Genomic DNA, 20,571 nt, shown 5'->3' with positions numbered 1-20,571 from the left:
TGTTTCTTATTCATGTCATCCCCTCTTTTCCCCATTAACTAGAATAATATTTTCAAAACCTTGTGGTTTACTTTTAATAAAATTTTGTATTATTAAAATTTTATTTAAATATTTTAGTTTTAGTAAATAGCCTGTTGAAAGTGTTTTAACTTACTGTGCTCAGTTGTGGGCTCCTCAGTACATGAGAAATATGGAGCTACCAGAGAGAGTCCAGTGAAGGGCCACAAAGATGATGAAGGGACTGGAATGTCTCTCCTATGAGGAAAGTCTGAGAGAGCTGAGTCTGTTCAGCCTGGAGAAGAGAAGGCTCAGCGGGATCTCATCAATGTATATAAACACATGAAGGGAGGGTGCAAAGACGACAGAGCCAGGCTCTTTTTGGTGGTGCCCAGTGACAGGTCAAGAGACAAGGACACAAACTGAAACACAGGAGGTTCCTTCTGAACATCAGGAAAGACTTTTTCACAGTGAGGGTACTAAGCATCGGCACAGGTTACCCAGGGAGGTTGTGGAGTCTCAATCCTTTGAGATACTCAAAAGCTGCCTGGACATGGTCCTGGGAAACCAGCTCTGGGCGACCCTGCTTGAGCAGGGAGGTTGGACTAGGTGACCTCCAGAGGTCCCTTCCAACCTCCGCCAGTCTGTGATTCTGTTCTTTGTGACTTTCTCTAGTTGTGACATATACCAGTGGATATATCATTGATACCATATGTCAATGAATATTTCAAAGACTGTGATGTGAAATGTAAAGTATGAAGATTGCAATTAGCTAGATTATTCAGTAAAATAGTTGTAAAATGAAAATCACTTGCCTTCCCAATAACTGAACTTGCCAAATGTTATATGATCTTGGGCAACCTGAGACTATTAACTAAAGCAAGGTTAGGCTTTAGCAGATGGATAATTTAGTATTGACCAAGTGGAAATTTAGGTAATTTAGAATGAAAATAACTCCTTTGACCAGAACGGGGAAAAGGAATAAAAGAGACAGGTCTGGACACCCACAGTGGGCTATTCTGGTTTAAAAGTCTGTGATTAACTAAACATCCTCATTAAGCACTATAGGATTAGATCCTCCATATTATACTGGTTTAATACATATTTGCTGAAAACTTGGTTTCTAATGCCTTATTTGGGGTTTAAGCAGAAGCAGGTTGATGGAGATGTAGAAAGAGCTTTATAACCATATTACCTGACACACACAGAGTTGTGTGCAGAGAAGTTTTAAGAGCACAGGAGACAAGCTCACCTAGATCTGTCTCTTCCTGTGACTGATCTTCAGTACGTAATAGAACAGAGAGAAAAAATTCAAAAAAATTAAACCAAGTAATGGACCATGTAAAAGAGTAAAAATCCTTCCTGGCCTCTTTCAGAAACTGTTGTTCTGAAGTTCTGAAATATAGGATTAGGATAGTACATATTAAAAACAACCTATGACCAGCGTGTGCAATTAACAGCTTTTATAAACATTACTGTAATTTAAATTCTAATCTTGGCAGTGGAATTGTAATTGACAGTAAGTGTAGTTTTAAATTTCAAAACTAAGTAAAATCATGCATGATGACCTCTTTGGACAGAGAAAGATAACTGTAGTCTCAGTAGGGGAGAGTATTCTCTTTTTTTTTTTTTCTTTTTTTTTTCCTATCTTAAAGAAGTTATGTAAAAGTTTGAATTCTTTAAACAGTCTGATGTTTTTATCTTCTAGGACTAGTTTTCTACTGATATTGTTTAATTCATTTTAATGTCTAAAATACCCTCCGGGGGCAACTTTTTTTTTTTTTTTTAAATTCCAGCTTAATTTTCTAGTCTATTTCCATTTCTAAAGAGGCTGATTTTAAAGTATTGTTCGATCTGATCCACAGTTTCTTGTTTCTATTAATGTAATAAATAACAGTTTTTATCTAATGAGAGCACATTACTTACAGGTCATGTATGCTGCTGATGTGAACCTTAAGTGCTTTCTTAAAATATTCTCCTGCAAATATTAATAATTTTAATCTCCTAATTTAGCAATAGTACTTTAAAATCAACTTGTTTGCACAACTTGTACTGGGATACGGGATTTTAAAACTGCAGTATTCACATTGACTCAAGTGATGGAGAACACACCAAGGTATTAAGTTCCTCATGTCAACATGGAACAAAGAGGGTATTGCTGGAAATAATATTGCAGAGTGTGTATAATAGAAATATCTGTAATAGCTAGTTGATTTATAACCTGAAAATTAAATAACATCAGTAGTCATGCCCTCACACCCACCTCTGGCATATTTTTTATATTGTAATGTGGGTTCTGATTGATTATCTTCTTTCAGAACACTATTGAATATTTGTTTACTAAAACATCGTGCTAAGCAATCCCTGCACACATAGCACAACAAGTGCAATAGGACTTTTGTTTGTTTGTTTGTTTTATCTACTAGAGGGCTTTTCCTTAAGAAGTATATACAGTAGTTCGGTTTGTATTTATCTGTTCTCTAGTACCTCTGTTGGTGTTACGATTTCATACCATTTATGATATCTTTGTTGTTAAAGTGCATCCAGTAATAACTAAATGGAGATGATTTGTCACCATTTTTTATTTTAACTCCGATAATCCATTTCAGATGGACTTAAAGGAGTGGGGGGAATCCAATCACTAAAGAGAGCTGAGAGATGAAAACTAATGATAAACTGTGTTACAGACCCCGTGTGCTCTTGTCACAGTGACTCAGTTGCTCTCCCAGGCTGCCCAAAGGCCAGTGCTGAATGTTTGTATCTGTTATTCTGGGCCACTTCAAGGTCTGGACACCCTAAATAAACACAGAGAAATTGGCTTAATGTAAGAACTTCTAAGTTCAAAGTTTTTTTGCATTTTTAAGAGCCTTCTGAAAAAAGGTAAATAAAGGTTTAGGTTTTTTCCTCTGTAAAGCCCTCTGGGCTTACTGGGTCGCTTTGAAAACCTCTGATGCAGTTCTTATCAGGGCTGTGGTTTGGTGATAAAGGGGCTTGAGTGGCAAAATTGGCTTGAAATGTTCTACTATCATTAGGCAGCTCTTTTCCCTCAAGTTTCCCCCTGGGTTTTTTTGAGTTGTTTCTAAATTCAAATCAGTCCCCTTAACCAATCTGTAGTTTAGCCTTATAGTGTCAGCACAGGAAGGGAAAGAAGTGATTGGGATGTGAAGGAGCCAGTATTTTTGTGAAAACCCCAGCGCTGCTGACCCTAATTTCAGTAGGCACAGAATCCCCAGGGTATGCTGTCAAGGTCTAGAAGACGTCTGGCTTCCACTGGAGGTAGCACAACAAAAACAACCAAGACCCCAACCTTAAAGAGAGATTCGTTTCAAGCATATTGACATAGAAAAAAAAGGTAACGATACCAACTTTCAGAAACAGTGACAAGTTTTTCAGAAACTGCAACTCCAACAATTCTGAAAAAAGAGACTCAGAGATACGCTTCAGCTGAATGCAAGGCATAGTTATTGAGAATCTCAAATGCAACTAAACAGAATAGGCCATTTTGCTGATCTTATCCTAGTGTAATCTGAAATATTTTTGCTAGCTTTACATTGGTGTAAAGTAGCAAAATCTGCTTCACTAACTATAGACAAGAAAGTCAACCAGTTGGAAAGAACTATTGAAAACATCTTCATTGTGCTGGTCTAGGTTGAAAGTGCAGAACAATGTTTTAATTTTTTACTTTCCCAAAATTTTCAACTCTTACAATTCAATCATCCTTCCTATGTAACATCCCAATTTAAAGTGGGAATCCATAACAACAAGTTCTTCATATTTCTTCACCTATTTCATGAAGTGTTTTTTAGATTTGAAAAGCACTTCATGAATCACTCAGTCGTTGCTAAAAATGAATAATAATGAGCCCAATTCAATTATCATGCCAGCTGCTGATTTCCTTCTGATGGCTGACTTCATGCTATAGAGAGGAATCCTTGTGCTAAATCTCACCTGCCTGTAGGAAATTGATTCCATTACAATTTTAAAATGAGAACTGCCCTCAGTTGTGTTCTTACATAGAATAATTGGGCTTTAGTTGTTAAAAATAAGTGACAGCGAAGACATCTGAGTGTATTTTAATGTCTGGTCAAACAGCCTGGATCTTTGTACTCCAATAAGAGACTTCTTTTGTAGTGAGAGTTACTGTGCTATATCTAATGCTGCACAACCACATACATATTCTGGTATTCTACCAAAGGCAGTATGTCCAATAGTGTTGGCTTAATGAACCAAGAATTTATTTAAGAGCTTGGTCCTTGCAGTTTAACAAGCACATGATTATAGTTTTACAATTGCCCCTAGACAGGGAATGCTTTTTTCATCTTACTGAGAAAAAGGTTGAATGTAATTTCAAAGATACTACATTGCCTCATTGGGGTTTTTTTGTTTGTTTGTTTTTTAAACTAGCTATCTCTAATCATACATAACATCTGAAAGCTGTCAAACACCAAGAAATTTGTCCTTACCAAAATTTCTATGACAAAGTTAGTTATCATTATCGGCTTTATAAAGAAGAGAGTTTAAGATCATCTCTTGGAGCCCTGGTGATGTTGTCCTGTGCCAGAAGCTATCCAGAAAATGAAAGATCCAAGAGTTGAACCCAGTCACCTTTCTTTCAATTTGAGTTCTTAACCTCAAGACCAGTCTCTTCTTATTTTTGTTTTCTGCTAAGTGGTTCTGCGGAGTCTGCATTTTTGTGCCACGCCATTGCTCAGTAGACAAGATAATCACGACACATAGATATGCATACATTCACACATGCTCTTAGGTGGCAAGAGCATGGTAGGTAAGAGAACAAGTCATTTGTTTTGACTGTTTGCATTGCCTATGGAAAGTTTAACCACTAGGATGCAGCAGAGCTTTCAGCCATCGTGAACATTAGTATGAAGTAAAAAAATCTGAACCAAAACTGGTACAAAGGTGGAGAGAATCTTTTCCAGAGGGAGGCACAGAAATAGCAATAGCACTGCTGAATGCTACAGTTTCTGTAGGCACATAGAAATGGAAGCAATATTCAAATTCAGTTTCTGGTTTACCCAATAATTATGTAATATAATTGTTTTCAGAAATTGATGGAGTTCAACCTATAACTAAGCTGATATCCTTCTCCTTTTTTATGCAAAGTGTGTCAGAATTTTTAACACCTGACATAGATTATTGTATAGATAAGTGAAGCAAAAGAAAATAAATGAACGAATCTTTATTTGCACGCATACATGTCTAGTGATGCACCAAACTCCAAAGTCCCACCAGTTAAGTTTGTGTATCCTATTCAATCATTGCACGCTTCCCAGTAGTTTAGTGAAGAAAGACAGCCAACCTCTGAGGACTCTCCAGCCCACACAGGACCTGAGTCACTCTGCAGAAGTGCCTGTCTCTCATGATGGATTACAGATGGATCTCAGCGAAATCAGGCTTCCAAATCGGTGTCTTGAATACATGCAGTTCAGATGTGGATCCAGAACTTTTTGTCAGAGATTTAACCTTTGTGTCTTTGCTCTTGGACCTATAGGCATGCAAACATGTAGCAGAAAAACATTTTTAGAATGCACTTAGAATGAAGGTAAGGGTCTAAGGGCAAAAGCATGTGATCAGAGCCAAATGATTGTGGTTTAAATTACCATCTTTCAGCTGAGATGTTTTAATTCCTAGCTTATTGCAACTTTGCAAGTGGCTAAAATTCTACAAGTGTTTTCCCTGGAAAACTTGACTCGTTCTTCTGAGGTTTAGAGACCTAATGGTAATTTTCCAGCATAAATTGGACCCGTGTCCATTTTACGTACATTGTGTGTAGCATTTCAAATGCAAGTTTGCTACCATTTTCTGTCCCTACTGATGTATCTTCAACAGGTACATCTCAGACTCTTTTCAGCTAAAGACGTAGTCGCACCATCTTTCCACAGCTGACATGAGTATACGCTCAAGCTCGTCTTGTTAGTTCCAACTGGGGAGGCCTTAGCCTATGGCATCCTTTCCTTGTCCCTGCTGTGTGACCCTGTGCTTTCTATTTCTAGTTTCAATCCACTTTTATTACTTCAGTCCTTCAGACTGTCAGTCCAGTTCATTCTGTATGATTTTCCATCTTCACCTTTCTACTGAGGGCTGATGGGTTTGCGTCATTGGCAAATGTTGTTAGCATACTCTGAATTTTTCTATCAATATCAGTAAACATATTTGGTTCCAAAAACATCCTTTGAAACACCACCAGTAATCTTTTTCTATCCCAGCAATATCCCTTTTGGTCCTAATGTTGTTTCCTACCCTTAAACCAAGTTGTGATTCTTTTACATTTTTAGAGTACCTTATCCAGAATAATTTTTTTTTCCTAAGTGGCATTGTATCCAATATATATGATCATATCAGCTAGATTTCCTGTGTTCCTTTTCTTAAAATATCAGTCATCTTATAAAGCGATATGCCAGGTTAATTTGGCATAATGACAGCCTATTTTGGGATAAAGCTGTTATTCATTATATTCCATTTTTCATTACATCAGTGTCTCTAGCTATGCAATGCTTCATAATTTGTTTCAAATCCCTGCACAGCTCATGAGGTCAGAGCCACTTGTTTTTATGTTGCCTGGATCATGTACATCCCTTTTTCTTAAAAGAAAAAAAGTTAGGGATTTTATTTTTCAGACACTTGATTGCTAGCCTGATAGATTCATTAAAAGTCTTTGTTATTAAAGTGGCCTTTCATGTGCAAGTATTGTAAGTACTCTCAAGTGGAGATTATGGGGTCTCGCCCTCCTGGTCTAGACACTTCCTTAAAAACAGTTTTATGTCTTTGTTTTGTTCTCATCTTAGATGAGTAATTTTCATTTCCACAGTCTGTATCATTAGCCACACTGCATTTGCTACTGTAGTCAACATCCCCATATTAATTTTGTTTTGGACTGTCTGTAAATTATCTGTAATCTTAACTGCTTTTTGCTGCTTGGTGAAGCCACTCTTTTTCCTGTTTTCTTTTTATTTGGATGATGAAAGTACATTTTAGTACTTGCAATTTTGCAAGATCTGACCCTGCCTAACATTTTCTGTTCTCACTTTCTCCATATATTTTCTGACATCTGACAGTTTTCCTTGCATACTAGTTTCATTTTCCACCCTACAAGCTTTCTGCATACTCCAGATATACTCTCTGAGGTGACTGCTCATCTAGTTAGAAATGGAGACCTTTGTTATAATAGGTTTTTCCACATGTTTGAAGCTGCAAGTTTTTCACAGGCCGCAGCCAGTCTTTTTCTTAAAGGAATTCTAGCACTTCCTTGAGTCTTCATTATTTCCCTTATTTTCTGATTTTTTCAAGTGAAATTCTGATTTATGTTTAGCATTTATTCATGTTACAGCCATTTTTTAAAAAATGGAATGAATGTGTCATCACTTACTCTGAGATACAGTTTTCTTGACCAACTATTTAATAAGGTCTTGTAGCTCACTTTTCTTGCGTGATGTGTCACATCCTCAGATACCTGGGTCTACCCCTTATTGGTAGAATTTATTTTCTGGGAAGTTACAGTATCACCTCGCAGCTTTCATAGTGCTATTTAGTCCTTATTTACTATTTCATAATATTATTTGCTTTCTAAGTGATACAGAAACTTATATACAACAAAAGGGATCCTACACAAACCTTTCTGAAAGGAATCTGAAACCAATTAGAAACCTTTTGTACCCTCTGTAATTTTCTTACAGTTTATCACATACTTGGTTTATAGTTCATCACATCACTATTTTTGCCATGAGGAAGGCCATAAAATTGGTACACGTGGATGTGGGAAATAAGCAAAAAAACGATTACTATATCAAACTGACTTGCAGACCTACTGCATCGTCTATGTGACAGGGAAGAGACAGTGAGTTACACAAGCTATTGCAGGCAGTTTTGTGGCTTTCTACACTTCAATATAGTTCTCTCACCCAAATTTTTGGGCAGAATATTACCACTGCTTTACAGTTAAAAAAAATATCCAATTGGCAAAATTAGGATATTTTAAGGGGGTGGCCAAGGTGAAAATCATTAATACAATCTTAAAAATTCATATTAGTTAAATTCCTTATAGTTTCTTTCGGTTGCATGCAAGAGATCTTCCATTATTTCTCTCAGTTAATTTCATTAATTTCAGGTTTTTGTATTTTGTTGTTAAATAAAGGCAAGAAAATGCGCCGTATGGCTACTCTCATGGAATTCTTTTATTCATTTTCTTTAAGCAGGCTGTATGAATTTTAAGTGAAATTATTTTTTTCCTTTATGCACCACATGTTAGATTAGTGCATCTCTGAGAGAGGTTAGTGTGGCTGGACCGTCAGTACTAACCAGCAGAGGCTTCTGTCTTACTTTGTCATTTAGACACGGGAACAGGAAAATCAGTCCTCCTTTTATTAGAGCATCTTTTCTTCAGCAGCAGACATCAAACTGTTAAATCACAGGAGTGCCTAACATGGAAAATGCAAAGTCATTGTGATAAGTAATCCTTGAAAGGAAGGAAAATATAGGGAGATGGTTATGTTTTGTCTTTAGTTTTTTTAAGCTACCCTAGGACTTATCGCCATTTTCCAGGATGGCTTAGGCTATCACCTGTCAGTGAAGCAGAGTAATTACAAGAGTAGGTTTTTATTATATATTTTATATCCTACTTTTTTTTTCCTTGTCCTTTACCAACGGAGTTATTCAGCAATTTTTAAGGTGGCAACTCCTGTTTTAAAACAAGAACTAACATGATTCTCTCATATGTTTTTCAACTATGTTTTTTTCAGCTATTGAACCGTATCTTGTCTTAGGACCGTCTCGGAAGGCAAACAACATCTTATTGAGCAACAAAAGATACTCCCCTTACTCTTTAAGATTTTCTATTTACAATAGTTATTTAAATTCCTTCTTATTGGCAGCAGGCTGGGCTCGTATTTTCAGGCAGTTGACTAACTGCAGGCAACAGATGCATTTAAAATAGACTGCAATAAGATTCTATTTTTGAGATTTAGTGATTGGAAGGGAATCTTCTGTCAATCAGATATACATTAAAATGGTATTTATTTTAAAATTGAATATTCTAGTTTAAAAGATTTGCAATTGTTTTCACATTTACTACCTAAAATTGTAAAGGAATGCTAAAGAATTAAGGGATAGAAATTTGCACCTGGAATTCAGTGTGGAACATGATACTTAATGTGCAACATAAATAGTGTAATTTGTCAATTCATCTGCAAATTTGGGTATTTTTAAAGAAAACTGAAGAACTTACACTTTCCTTACTTTTATAATTCTTCATGCTATGAGATCTATTACAAATTTTAAGCAATGTGTTATTCAACTGATTGAAGGCTAGCATGCCACATCCTAATAGATTGAGCAGCTGCATCAGTTCTTTACGATACTTCACACTTAGCAAATAATCATAAGTAAATATAGTCCTATGAGTATCGAAATACACTACATTGCCAATATTGTGTCAATATTTAAAGATAAAATTCAGTTTTGCAGCAGCAACGCAGTAGAGTCTAAGTGGGTGGGAGAGGGCTGGAGGAACCAGTAGCCAGAGGAGGATTCAGGAAGAAGGATTTGCACCTTTCAGTTGAGGTAGGAGTTGCAGCTACTGCTGCATGAGGGAGTTACTGCTTGCTGCTGTAGCTGGCCCTATCCATGCTGCTTTTCAGGGTTTGTACCATAATCGTTAATCCTGTGTCCTCAGGCTGCAGTTTCTAGCTGTTCTTTGCCTACAGCTGGCCAAGGAGGTGAATGGAGTCTCTGCACTTGGAGTTTTGTTGTGTTAATAATAGTTAACAGTAGACAAATATGGGAATGAGAAAGAGATGAAAGTAGTAAGAAAGCCCATAGTTCATACAGGATGTTTTAGTTCTATATTCCTTCTTAAAATAAGAATTCGTATGTAGACCTATCAAAATTGCATACATTAGATTTCAAAGTCATGGTGATTTCAGATGTCTCCTCATATTTAAGATCATATTTATTCATTTCTGTTTTTAGTTGCATATGAACTACGTTAAGTGAATCTGTTAATCATCTTCATTTAAAACTATAATTGATGGAATCTATTTTAAAAGCTGGATTAGAAAATATCACTTTCTGAATGAAAAAAAGGACTCGACACACTCTTTCCTTCCATTGCTAGGCCATGGGAAGTGTGACTGTGGGAAGTGCAAATGTGATGAAGGCTGGTATGGTGAAGCTTGTCAGTACCCAACTACTTGCAATCTTACACGGAAGAAAAGCAATGAAATGTGCAAGAATTCTCAAGATATCATCTGTTCTGGTGCAGGTAAGATGTCTTTTGTTGCTTTTGATGGCTTGATGTTCTCCCTGTGTTATCTTGAGAATCACTGTAATTTCTTTTCTAATTAGGAATTTTGTAGAGTATGTTTTAAGAGACTGAGAAATAACTGTGTGTATACTAAAATGCTTAATTTTCCTATAGGCCTATTCCTGTGCATATGATGTGCACTGATTCAGAATGCCTACTTTTGTACTCTAGTTTATCCACAGCTATTTTAGGTTGATGAAGCTGCAGCTGTGTCATGTATTTTGCCCATCAAAAGGTTATGGTCATGGCACTAACACAGAAAGTGATGTCATTGTTTGTGTTCGTGTTTATAGCATGCAGAAATGGCATTTGCAAATATTTTTCCAGGACATTTATAAGCTGGACATTTTTTGAGACACTTTTGAGCTCTAACAATGATTATTAAAAACAGTTCTGGAAGATCTGCTGAACCATTTTAATGGGGTACTTCATCTTCACTTTTCTGATTTGATAACTCTCTTTTCTCTAATTCTTTAATTTTATAACTCATCCTTAACTTAACTAGGAATGTCCTTTCCTTAAAAAAAATCAGAGGAAAAAGAAACAGCCTTTTAGCAGACTTCACAGCAGAATGGTAAAATTTTGAAGGGCAGTTCCTACCAGTCAAGGTTTGAGACCAGAAACTGCCTTCCGGTTTTTCCATTACATTGATCTCCGAGTGAGAGAATGTTTCAGGAACCCCACTTCTGCTCACTATTGCTGGCCTCTAATTTCTGTCTGGGTCCATACATTTTCATGCAACTAAATTTCTCGCAAGGTATTTGCTGACATGAGCAAAGAACCGAAAGGATTTGTGGGACTTGCTACAGAGAAGCTAGGCTCTCACAACAAGATGTGAAACCAATTTAATGTAAAATTTTAAGCATACAGCATTCTGGGTAAAAGATACATTTCATTTATGACAATAATATAGATTATATGAAACTCGTGATTGTTTGGCTAACAAATGAGAGACACCTAAATGAGAAACTGTCTCTCAAAAATAAGCATAGTTCCTTGTGATCAGTCGAAGTACTTAAACAAGGTTGTTAACACCTTTTTTCCTCTTTCTTTCCTTGGCTAGAAGTGGCCCCTGTCTGTCTATCACTGAGTCTTCACAGGAAAACCAACGTAGCTGAACAACCACTAAAAGTGGCTAAGAGGGGAATGTTTGTGGGATAAGAAGAATAAATGCTTTCGGTTTTGCTGGTATTAAACAGGACAGGAATTCCAATGAGACTGGCTAGGGAGTTTGGGGTAACTTTGATGGGCTGTAACCATACATATTTTGTCTTGATGGGATTGTCTTTTGATCTACTGCCAACATTGCCTTTGGGGTCTGAGCTCTGTTTTTTAATTGCCAGTGGAAGATGGAAAGGGATGACATGAGTTGTTGCAAAAACAGTCCTCTGCTGTCACACAGCTTACTATTTATTGTAATTCTTTTCATGAACCAATCAAGATCCCCCCAAAATTTAATTTTTCTGACTCAACTGTTCCTAATCATTTGTCAGAGCAACTAGGGCATCCTACCTAAACCAAGATTCTCTATGTGAAAAATTTCCACTTCTAGTCGGTGGGAAGTAATGGACACTTTTAGGACACAGTCTGTCTGACCTCTTTAGATGCCCAATTTATGAATCAATTTGCCATTTTATCTTTTTTCCTGTTTGGGAATTATCTGTAAACAAGACAGTTTTCTCAAAAATTTTATTTGTATTTATTTTCCAAGTAATTGTAGCATATTATTCTAGTTCTGTAGGTTACTTATGTTGTCTTATCAGTTGTATTATTATTATTTTATTATATTAGCTCTTGCAAACATTTTTAAAGTTTGCTTTTTTAGACTGGCCATGTATGTCGCAGAGCCCCATTCTTCTGTTCTTCATTTGGATTAATATGAAGTTTAGTAAAACTTGTACTATACTTGTAATGGTGAAATGTAAAATGATTTCTGCAAACTAGTTGTGTAATATCGGCATAAAACTTCTATTTTGGAGGACTTCTTTTGTGTCAATAACCATGTTTCCTAAAATATGTATGGATGTAACGTGAGGACTATGAGTCTTGTGAATTAAGTTCCTTTTTTTTTTAAATTTATACTTGCTGGCATAGTGACACCAGTGACTGCTGAAACAGCTTGTGCAAGCCCATTGACCACAGGGCCCCAGTTTAACATGGTATTGCACAAAGGCCCCTTACAATTTTAATAAATGTGTTAGAGGTAGGGAAAAGGGGTGTCTTATATGACCGGCATGGTAATACTTTTGTTTGTAACGTGATTTTATAGTATCTTTGGTTTTTTGATTGTAGAACTCCTTATTATGTTTATTTATGGCTGTTATATGTTATCATGCATTATGTTCCAAACTAGAAAATATTCAGGAGGAGGAGGAGAGGGCAGCTGTTTGCTTTGCCCTGGCAACTGCGCTCCAGGTCAGATAGACTCTCTGAGGGGAAAGGGGGGATTCTTCCTTCCCTGGGAGCAATAAAACAAACTTTTTCTGTTTGGGAGGGTCGGTCATGGAGAGAGGCGGCCACTGAGGGTGACGGGGCAACCCTACTCAAAAGACCAAGAAGCAAATGTGCGACCAGACCAGAGGTGACAGAAGAGAGATCTGTTTACAAACCCATTTCCATCCTTTGCATCGCCTGAGCGCTCTGGCTTTTCCTTATGTCAGAAAGTTTTCTGTTGTGGTTTATGTTGTGAGAAAAAACAGCTCTACACGTCCAAAGCATCTGGGAGTCCCAGGGGTACTTACATTGAGGGAGAAGCTGAGGCAGACCCATGTTCTCAAACCACTTGCTGGTCTGACATGGGTAAAACCCATCTTACTTGTGACAAATCAGCAAGTGTCTTTGTTGTAGCTCTTAACGTTCTTGCAAGATCTACTCTTTTCTGAGACATCACCCACAAACTGAAGAAAAATGAGCCCTGAAAGCTTAGATTGGGTCAAAGTCCTGAAACAAGTTGCTATGATAGAGGTTCCTACAATTCTTCAAATGAATGAAATAACTTGTAATGTGGACATCAATACCACTGGAAAAACATGCACTTTGCAGTAAAAATGTTGATATGCTATTATAATACCTTATGGTTTGTTTAATAATGATATAAATGTATTTCTCTGCAATTAGCTTGTCTGTTGTATAATTAATGTATTGCTGCAGTAATTGCTTTCTAGCTTGAGTCTTTTTTTCCTGACATCTGATCATAAGGTCTTCATGCAGGTGTTCCTCACCAATGTTTCCTTCCTTTGATTCCTGGCTTTTTCTCCAAGGCTATACTTATAAAATCTTAATCCTCAGATGATGGTTGTAGAAAAGGGACTGGAGACTAGAGTGCAAAGGAACTTCGTGAATTTATGCAGATGTATTTTCAGGTCCTCAGTAGCCATGCCCTGTAACTCTCATGTAACATGGCTGTGGAGCTGGACAAAACCAGGCTTCATTCTTGAGAAGACGACTAAGTTAAATTTTCTCCTTTCAGTAGGCAGAAGATATGATTTCCAAAGCTGACTTCATACCTCAGTTGCATGAAGTCAGACAGACAACTCTAGGAGTGAATTTTACTTAGGAAAATATGGTGCTCCTTATTAAAAATGAACCACTTGAATGTTGTATCTGTTTACAGCTAAGATTAGGCTTTTTGTTGATATGGATTGTTTCTGTGTCTGTCTTTATTTGGCCGGATGATTTTTAGATTTCAGCCTTCTTGGAAATAAAATATGCACCATTTCTAATGGACTAATGAAACTCTTTCCATAAACTGCAGTCATTGAGTACTGTCTTAAATGTTTACAGGCACATGTCAGTGTGGCAGGTGTAAATGTGCAAACTCAGAAGGAAATGGACTGGTCTATGGTAAATTTTGTGAATGTGATGACAGAGAATGCATAGATGATGAGACAGAAGAGATGTGTACAGGTATGTATTTTAGTGAGTACAAGAAGAATGGTGAAGATTAATACAGGCTGTTATAAAATAATTTAATTGTGTGGACCTACAAAATGTCTTTACTGAATGTATGACTTAAAACTATATTTGCAAGAATTTAGCTTGCAAATTGTAAGTGGGAATTTCAGATGCAAAAATGAGCTAAGCAGGAGGTTAAAGAATGAAGAAATCCTGTGACATTCTCCTCTTTTTGGAAGAACTGCAAAGAGGATTATACAAGGTAATTCACTAAGGTAATTTATAGCTTAGTGTGTCTGTCTTCAGTAGAATATAAGAAATGTGCCTGCTTTGTGGCACAGATGAGAGCAAGATGGAGGACATAAAAAAAAACAAAAGAAAAAAGAAAAATAGATTATTAAGAGTTTTGTCAAGGAAGCAAAAATTAAAAAGAACAATAAAAAAATGTAGGATGAGAACTCAGAAGCAGTTCAGGAGATAAAAAGGGAAAGGAATAAATGAAGAAAAATTTCATCTGTGATAGGAAAGGCAAGAGAATAAGATGGAGTGAACTCTGCTGATAGATAGAAAAGCAACAAAAATTCAAAAAATTTCATTTCATTATAAGATAGTACCCTGGCAATTAAATATTGTGCAATACACACCATTTATGGCATTATAAATGCTGTTGCCTATGTTACTAGGGAGGCTTGTCCTTGAGCTGGAAGGTGCTACAAATACTTTTCAAGCTATACACATGCATACTGTGTCTGTATGCATACAGGAGGGTTCAGAACTGCTCTTAGACTATTCATACTCTGATAATAGTGCTTGCTCTGTGTGTGTGTATAATGATAGAGAGTACTCGTGTAAAATAACTTTATCTGTCTTTATCCTTACACAGAGAACAATATAAATTCTATTTATTTAAGTGCCATTGAAGGCAAAAAGAACTTTTTTTTGCATAGGATTAAGTAGGGATTTTAAATGAGGGTAAACAGAGTGGTCCTCTGAAGTCCAAATCCGGGAATAGAGTACAATTTTTCCAGTAATTGCCTAAAATAAAATGAGTGCAGGGCAATAATTTTTATGTGCCAGTGATTCCATTTATATTTATTTGCTTGTCACCATTACATATGGTACCAAATATGATAAAAATTTACCATTTATTTAGTTCCAGTAAATTCTCCTTCTGCTGTTTTTTTTTTTCAGTTTTTTTTCCCTACCTGTGTTGCTGCTGGTTTATATTGTTAGGTTTTTCTTAGCTTTTATTTCCCCTTGTTTCATCCAATGGTGTCATATTCCAAAACAGACCAGATGTAAAAAACTAGTCTTATGTGTATGCAGAAATCGAAGTATGCTGATATAAAAGAACAAAAAAATGTCGCTAGATTGAAGTCTCTAAGGTCTGTGATTCATCAGTATAAAAGCCCTGATACCTTCTGTAAGGTTTGGAGCCTTCTAAAGTAAATATAGGTAAAGAATATAAAACTAGTGGTGTGCTTGACTTGGTTAGGTTGTTGTAAGCTGAAAAGTTTATGCACGTAGGTTATGAGTGTTAGATTTTGTTTTGCTTTCTAACAAACCTCTACAGTACATAACCATATGTTGAACCAGGCCTTATGCAGAAAAAATGGACAGCACATGAACTGAAGCTCAAAGGTACATAATTTCATCACAGAAAAAGCAGACCCCACATGCCTATCGGTTATTGCTTCTCTCCCCCATCCCGATGTCTCCTTTAATACCCTCTATGCGGTCTTTCTTTCTGCAGGATTTCCGCCACAGGAATCATTTAGGTTTATTTATGAAGTAATAAAGAAACAGCGTTCCAACCCAGTTCTGCTTAGCTAGCAATGGCCCCTGGACACTCTCCACAGACAGGCGGGACCTAATCAATGCCTGTTGTACTTTCACGATTTGTGTAGCACCTACTTAGTTGCTACATACCCTTTATTGCCCTTGAAGATATAGACAGATCTTGAAGATTTTAATTGTCTTCAAAGAAAGCCAACTCGGGAGGATCAAACTAATGAAAAAACAAAAGCTTCTGTTTACACACGTTTCTAAAGCCTGCAGCTGTAGGCTGGGATTTTATCCTGGAAAAGCATACAATGCCATGCTGAGATATGGGTAACGTGCATTTTAATCTTTGCACAAGGGGACTGCAATTTTTAAGCAAATCAGTTCTTAGGTAGGGCAGAGTTACAAAGATGCATCAAGCATTTTTCCAGCCTCAGTTGGATTTTGATCAGTCAGTTGACTGTATCACTTTTTATTTAAGGTTACATAAACCTTAGAATCAAGTTGCAGCTTATTTTTAATGCAGTATCATGGTTTCTAGCAAATTAAATTCTGATCCTGATCTTTTTTATCTGAAGCTTTTTTGCTCTAATGGAGTGATTTTGTCTTCAGTCAAGAGCAAGAGGTAGTGGCAAATTGTATCATTTAATTCATATTTATTTGAGGACTATACAAGTGTGAGTGAAGAATGAAGTAGTGATGTTTTAATCTGCAAAAATTGCCAGTAGATTGAATTAATTTACTTCTTCACCATTTTTCCCTTTATTTCTTGTCCACTGTTCAAGAACAACCTTTTGGTAATAAGCATTATTTTATACTTTCTTGTTTAGTTATCTAAGTAAGATGGTATTTTTATCTTCTGTTATTTTTTGACATGTAACCAAACAATTGTAATGAAAATTTCATGTGTAATTGTAAAAACAGGAAAAATTTGTATTCCACAAGTCTAAATTTGCACTCTTGATAGTTAAGGATATAAGCTGACCAGACTGTGATAGAGACGACCAGGACTACTAAGCTTAACATACCTAGAGGGAAAAAAGGACAAGATCCTGACTTGATCCTCCTAGTAAAGAATTAACATGGCTTTAAGATTTATAAGAGTTGCAGCTACTTAATTTAAATGCTTTGTGTCATTGAAGCACATGGCAGAAGTACCTTAGTGGATCAAAATGTTCAGGAGCTGGTTTCATCAAGCCTCAGATGACTCAACTATCTTTTGGGGAGATGTGTGGCTTGTTAAATGAACATCTAAAAGGTTCATTTTACTAATTCTTATCTTTCATGAACTGGTTTATCCGTGTTCAAACATCTTCTTAACAGGTAAGAAGGGAAGCCATATACAATGTAGACAGTTTGTAGTAAATCAAGGTCCCTCTGCTGGAATTATCTGAGGAGTCAAGAACACACAATGCTTTCTTAGACATGCCAAGTACAGTGGGCAAGCATGTCCTATTTTAACATTTAAAGCTGTGCGTAAATTTTAACTGTTACATTTACTGTCTTCCAAATTTACCTGTAAAGTTTCAAAAATTAAGCTTACAAATATAAATATATTGATGTTATTTTCTTAGTGTTTATTGATTAGATCTAATCTGTGATTAAATGAAAATGTTCTAAAATAGGCTTGGGGAAAAGTATAATTCAGATGATAGCCTTTGTCTTATTTTATGTAGGCATATACGGTCTATAAATTGTTTCTATTTTGAATCTAGCACTAAAAGTTTTTAAACGAAAAGATCAAAACAGTTAAATTGTTAATGCCTTTTAAAAACTTGCTTCTTTCTCACTGTATAAAATTTGTTTTGGGTTAAGGCCATGGAAAGTGTTACTGTGGAAACTGTTACTGTGAGGCTGGTTGGCATGGAGATAAATGTGAATTCCAGTGTGACATCACCCCCTGGGAGATCAAGAAAAGATGCACATCTCCAGATGGCAAAATCTGCAGCAACAGAGGTGTGTCATTTGCACCTTCCTTCTACGCATATTTATATAGCTTGCTTTTATTTTACAATATGCATTTTCTGCAGTAGGACATAGATTGTGTTTGCTGATAGTTTCTAGTCTGTTCTCACTTATTTCAAATCTGGATATACATTTCCAAGTGAGTGAGAAGATACCTGTGTTTAGGTATAAACTTACGCAAATCCACACCCATTTTTGGATTAAGCTGACCCAAGTTGTTCTCATCCTTCATTTTTGTAGTAAGACCGAGCAGGATAATTTGTTAATACATCTGCTTTGGTGAGAGACCTATCCTGCAAAATAAAATATTAGCAGATTTTTGACTTTGAATGGATTTGTGCTGTAAGGCCAACAGGACTGTATGTCAATTCACTCTTAAAGAAGATCAAGGACCCACAATTGAATAGGGAAAATGAAAATACAAAGCTTTTAGTTTTCACTGCAACCTGAAAAAACAACTAAGAAGGGTTCAGTAACAATGCTGTGGAATGCATACAGAGCTGGAGAGGTGGACTTCACACAATATTTCTAACTACATGGGGTTTTATTTGCACAAAGTTCTGGAATTTGAATTTTACCTTATACTTCTGTCTACTTTTGCCATTTTGGAAAAAAAAAAATAGCACAAAATAAGGTTGCTTTTCACTAGCTGCTTTGTTTGGCTTCATTGAACAAAGAGTTAAAAAAAAAAAATTATTTTTTTGGCAATAGTCCAGAATAATTACAGTAGAACATAAGCGCAAGTCACATAGGTACCTCTCTTAAACAAGATCTCTAATGACAAAACCTGCTATAGTGAGAACATCTAATTATCCTGAGAGCATTTAGAAAACTCTCTTCTCTTAATTATGAGGAAATTGAAAGATTGGCTCAAATACAGAGACCATGTAGGCTCATTTAGTCTTGGGACTTTAGCAGTAAAAAATTTTCTGTAATTCTGGAAATAATAAATATAGAAGTGGCTTCAGATCAGATGCTTTGTTTGCACCGAGGAAGTAATTTCATGTCAAAGAATTTCTTGTCAAAGCAATTTTTTTATTCAAATTTGAAATTTTAATGTGCAAGTATTTCTTTAAATTTACATTGTAATTGGGGGAAATGAGGATAAATAGCATAGCTGATATTCTGAATAGCTACAAACTCCTATACTAAGGTACATTCTTGGGATACTTCTATATTTTTAGCCTTTCATGTATTTGTGATTTTATCCACATAAAAATTTTGTAGGCTTTTGACTACATAAAGTTGCTTTCCAACATAGTATTTCTACTCTCTTTAGTCCTATTTACCCAGTTTTCTGTGTTTATGGGTGTGCAGTTTCTTGTGATATGGGTGCAGTACATCTTGTCAGTCTTGAGCCTTCTAAAAAATTAAATATTGAGGCTAACCTTGCTGCCCAGCCTCCTTCAGTGCTAAGATGGATAAATTGTTTGTATCTTTCCACCAACTGTCTAGTCAACCAGCTGAGACCAGATGTGAACCTTTAGATTTTTTAAACTTTGGTGAGATGGTGTTTTGCATTCCGATATCCAGGACAGCTGATTCAAATTCACTTTGAAGTTGTTTCTGGGAGGATTCGTCACTCTCCAGAGAGGTGTTTCCTCATTTTCTGGGGTTTTTTGTTTGGTTGTTGTTGTTGGTTTTTTTCTTCTCCTTCAGTAATGTCGCTGAATTGTGAAAGTATGAAAAATCAGGTGCAAATTTCTTGAGGGCTGTCTTGGTGGCTTTAGCACTAAACAGGGCAGCAGCTCTTCCTGCTTCATGTAACTGTCATGCATGCACGATTGTGTAGACCTTCTCTCTTTAGAGAATGTGCCCATATCTATATGTACTCTTCAGTCACCCTGCCCTGTTGTCCTCAAATGCATTATATTGTTCAGAGTAATCGGAATAAGAAGACAAAGGCTTTGGTGGAGTAGCAGAAGGTGAAGCTACTCTCCCAGAAATGAACGGCGTGCATCTGTAAGGTTAGGCTGCTTCTTTGTGCCTGTTGGCATCTCAGAAAAAGTAGTGAGCGTACGGCCCTGAAGCATATTCGGATTTCTTAATAAGGAAACTGTCTTTTTTTGTTCTGACTTTTCCTGAGTAAATACGATGTCTGTTCTCTGTATATCAGTAAGGTTGTGCCAAATTAGTATCTCTGTCATATTTCACATTTCCCTTCTTACTGTAAACAACAGGGTGTGGCCCTGAATATTGACTTGGGAAAAGTGGAAAAGTATCATTTTCATGTAGATCTGTGCTGATGTTCTTCTTAGGTAAAGAATGACCTCCTAGACATTTTCAGCTGGATTAGAATTTGGATTCCCTTCTAGTTTAAATGTTTATGCTTTAACAATCATTAATTATCCACTGTGCCCAAGCCCAAGTCATTTAAACTGCATTGATTTTTATTGTCATTAGTGGCAGGGCAAATTACTGTTGATGTCAAAGATTTACGATTGTTCTGTGCACTACATTTTTCTGTTGATTCCTAACAAGGATCGACAGCAAAAAGAAACTTGAACAGGAAGCCAACTTGTTTGTATAAAGTATTACTACTAAATAATCATAGAAGGTTTTAAATCATAGAAGATGAGCACACACTCGTGATTAACACTTGCAGCTTTGAAACTGCA

The 20,571-nt window shown here is 36.3% G+C and overlaps 1 protein-coding gene across 1 annotated transcript in view; it reads left to right on the top strand.

Moving 5' to 3' along the window:
- ITGBL1 (integrin subunit beta like 1) overlaps positions 1–20,571 on the top strand; it is a 156,497-nt gene that overhangs the window by 54,288 nt on the left and 81,638 nt on the right. Inside the window, exons 3-5 of the mRNA XM_076361439.1 lie at positions 10,124–10,270; positions 14,096–14,218; positions 17,804–17,944. Coding sequence (XP_076217554.1) covers positions 10,124–10,270; positions 14,096–14,218; positions 17,804–17,944 — 411 coding nt within the window. The remainder of the gene's footprint in view (positions 1–10,123; positions 10,271–14,095; positions 14,219–17,803; positions 17,945–20,571) is intronic.

This window comes from Aptenodytes patagonicus, chromosome 1 (assembly GCF_965638725.1).
Source record: "Aptenodytes patagonicus chromosome 1, bAptPat1.pri.cur, whole genome shotgun sequence".
Classification (NCBI taxonomy): Eukaryota; Metazoa; Chordata; class Aves; order Sphenisciformes; family Spheniscidae; genus Aptenodytes; species Aptenodytes patagonicus.
The sequence above is the reverse complement of the archived record's forward strand: the minus strand, read 5'-3'. Positions and strand labels throughout refer to the sequence as shown.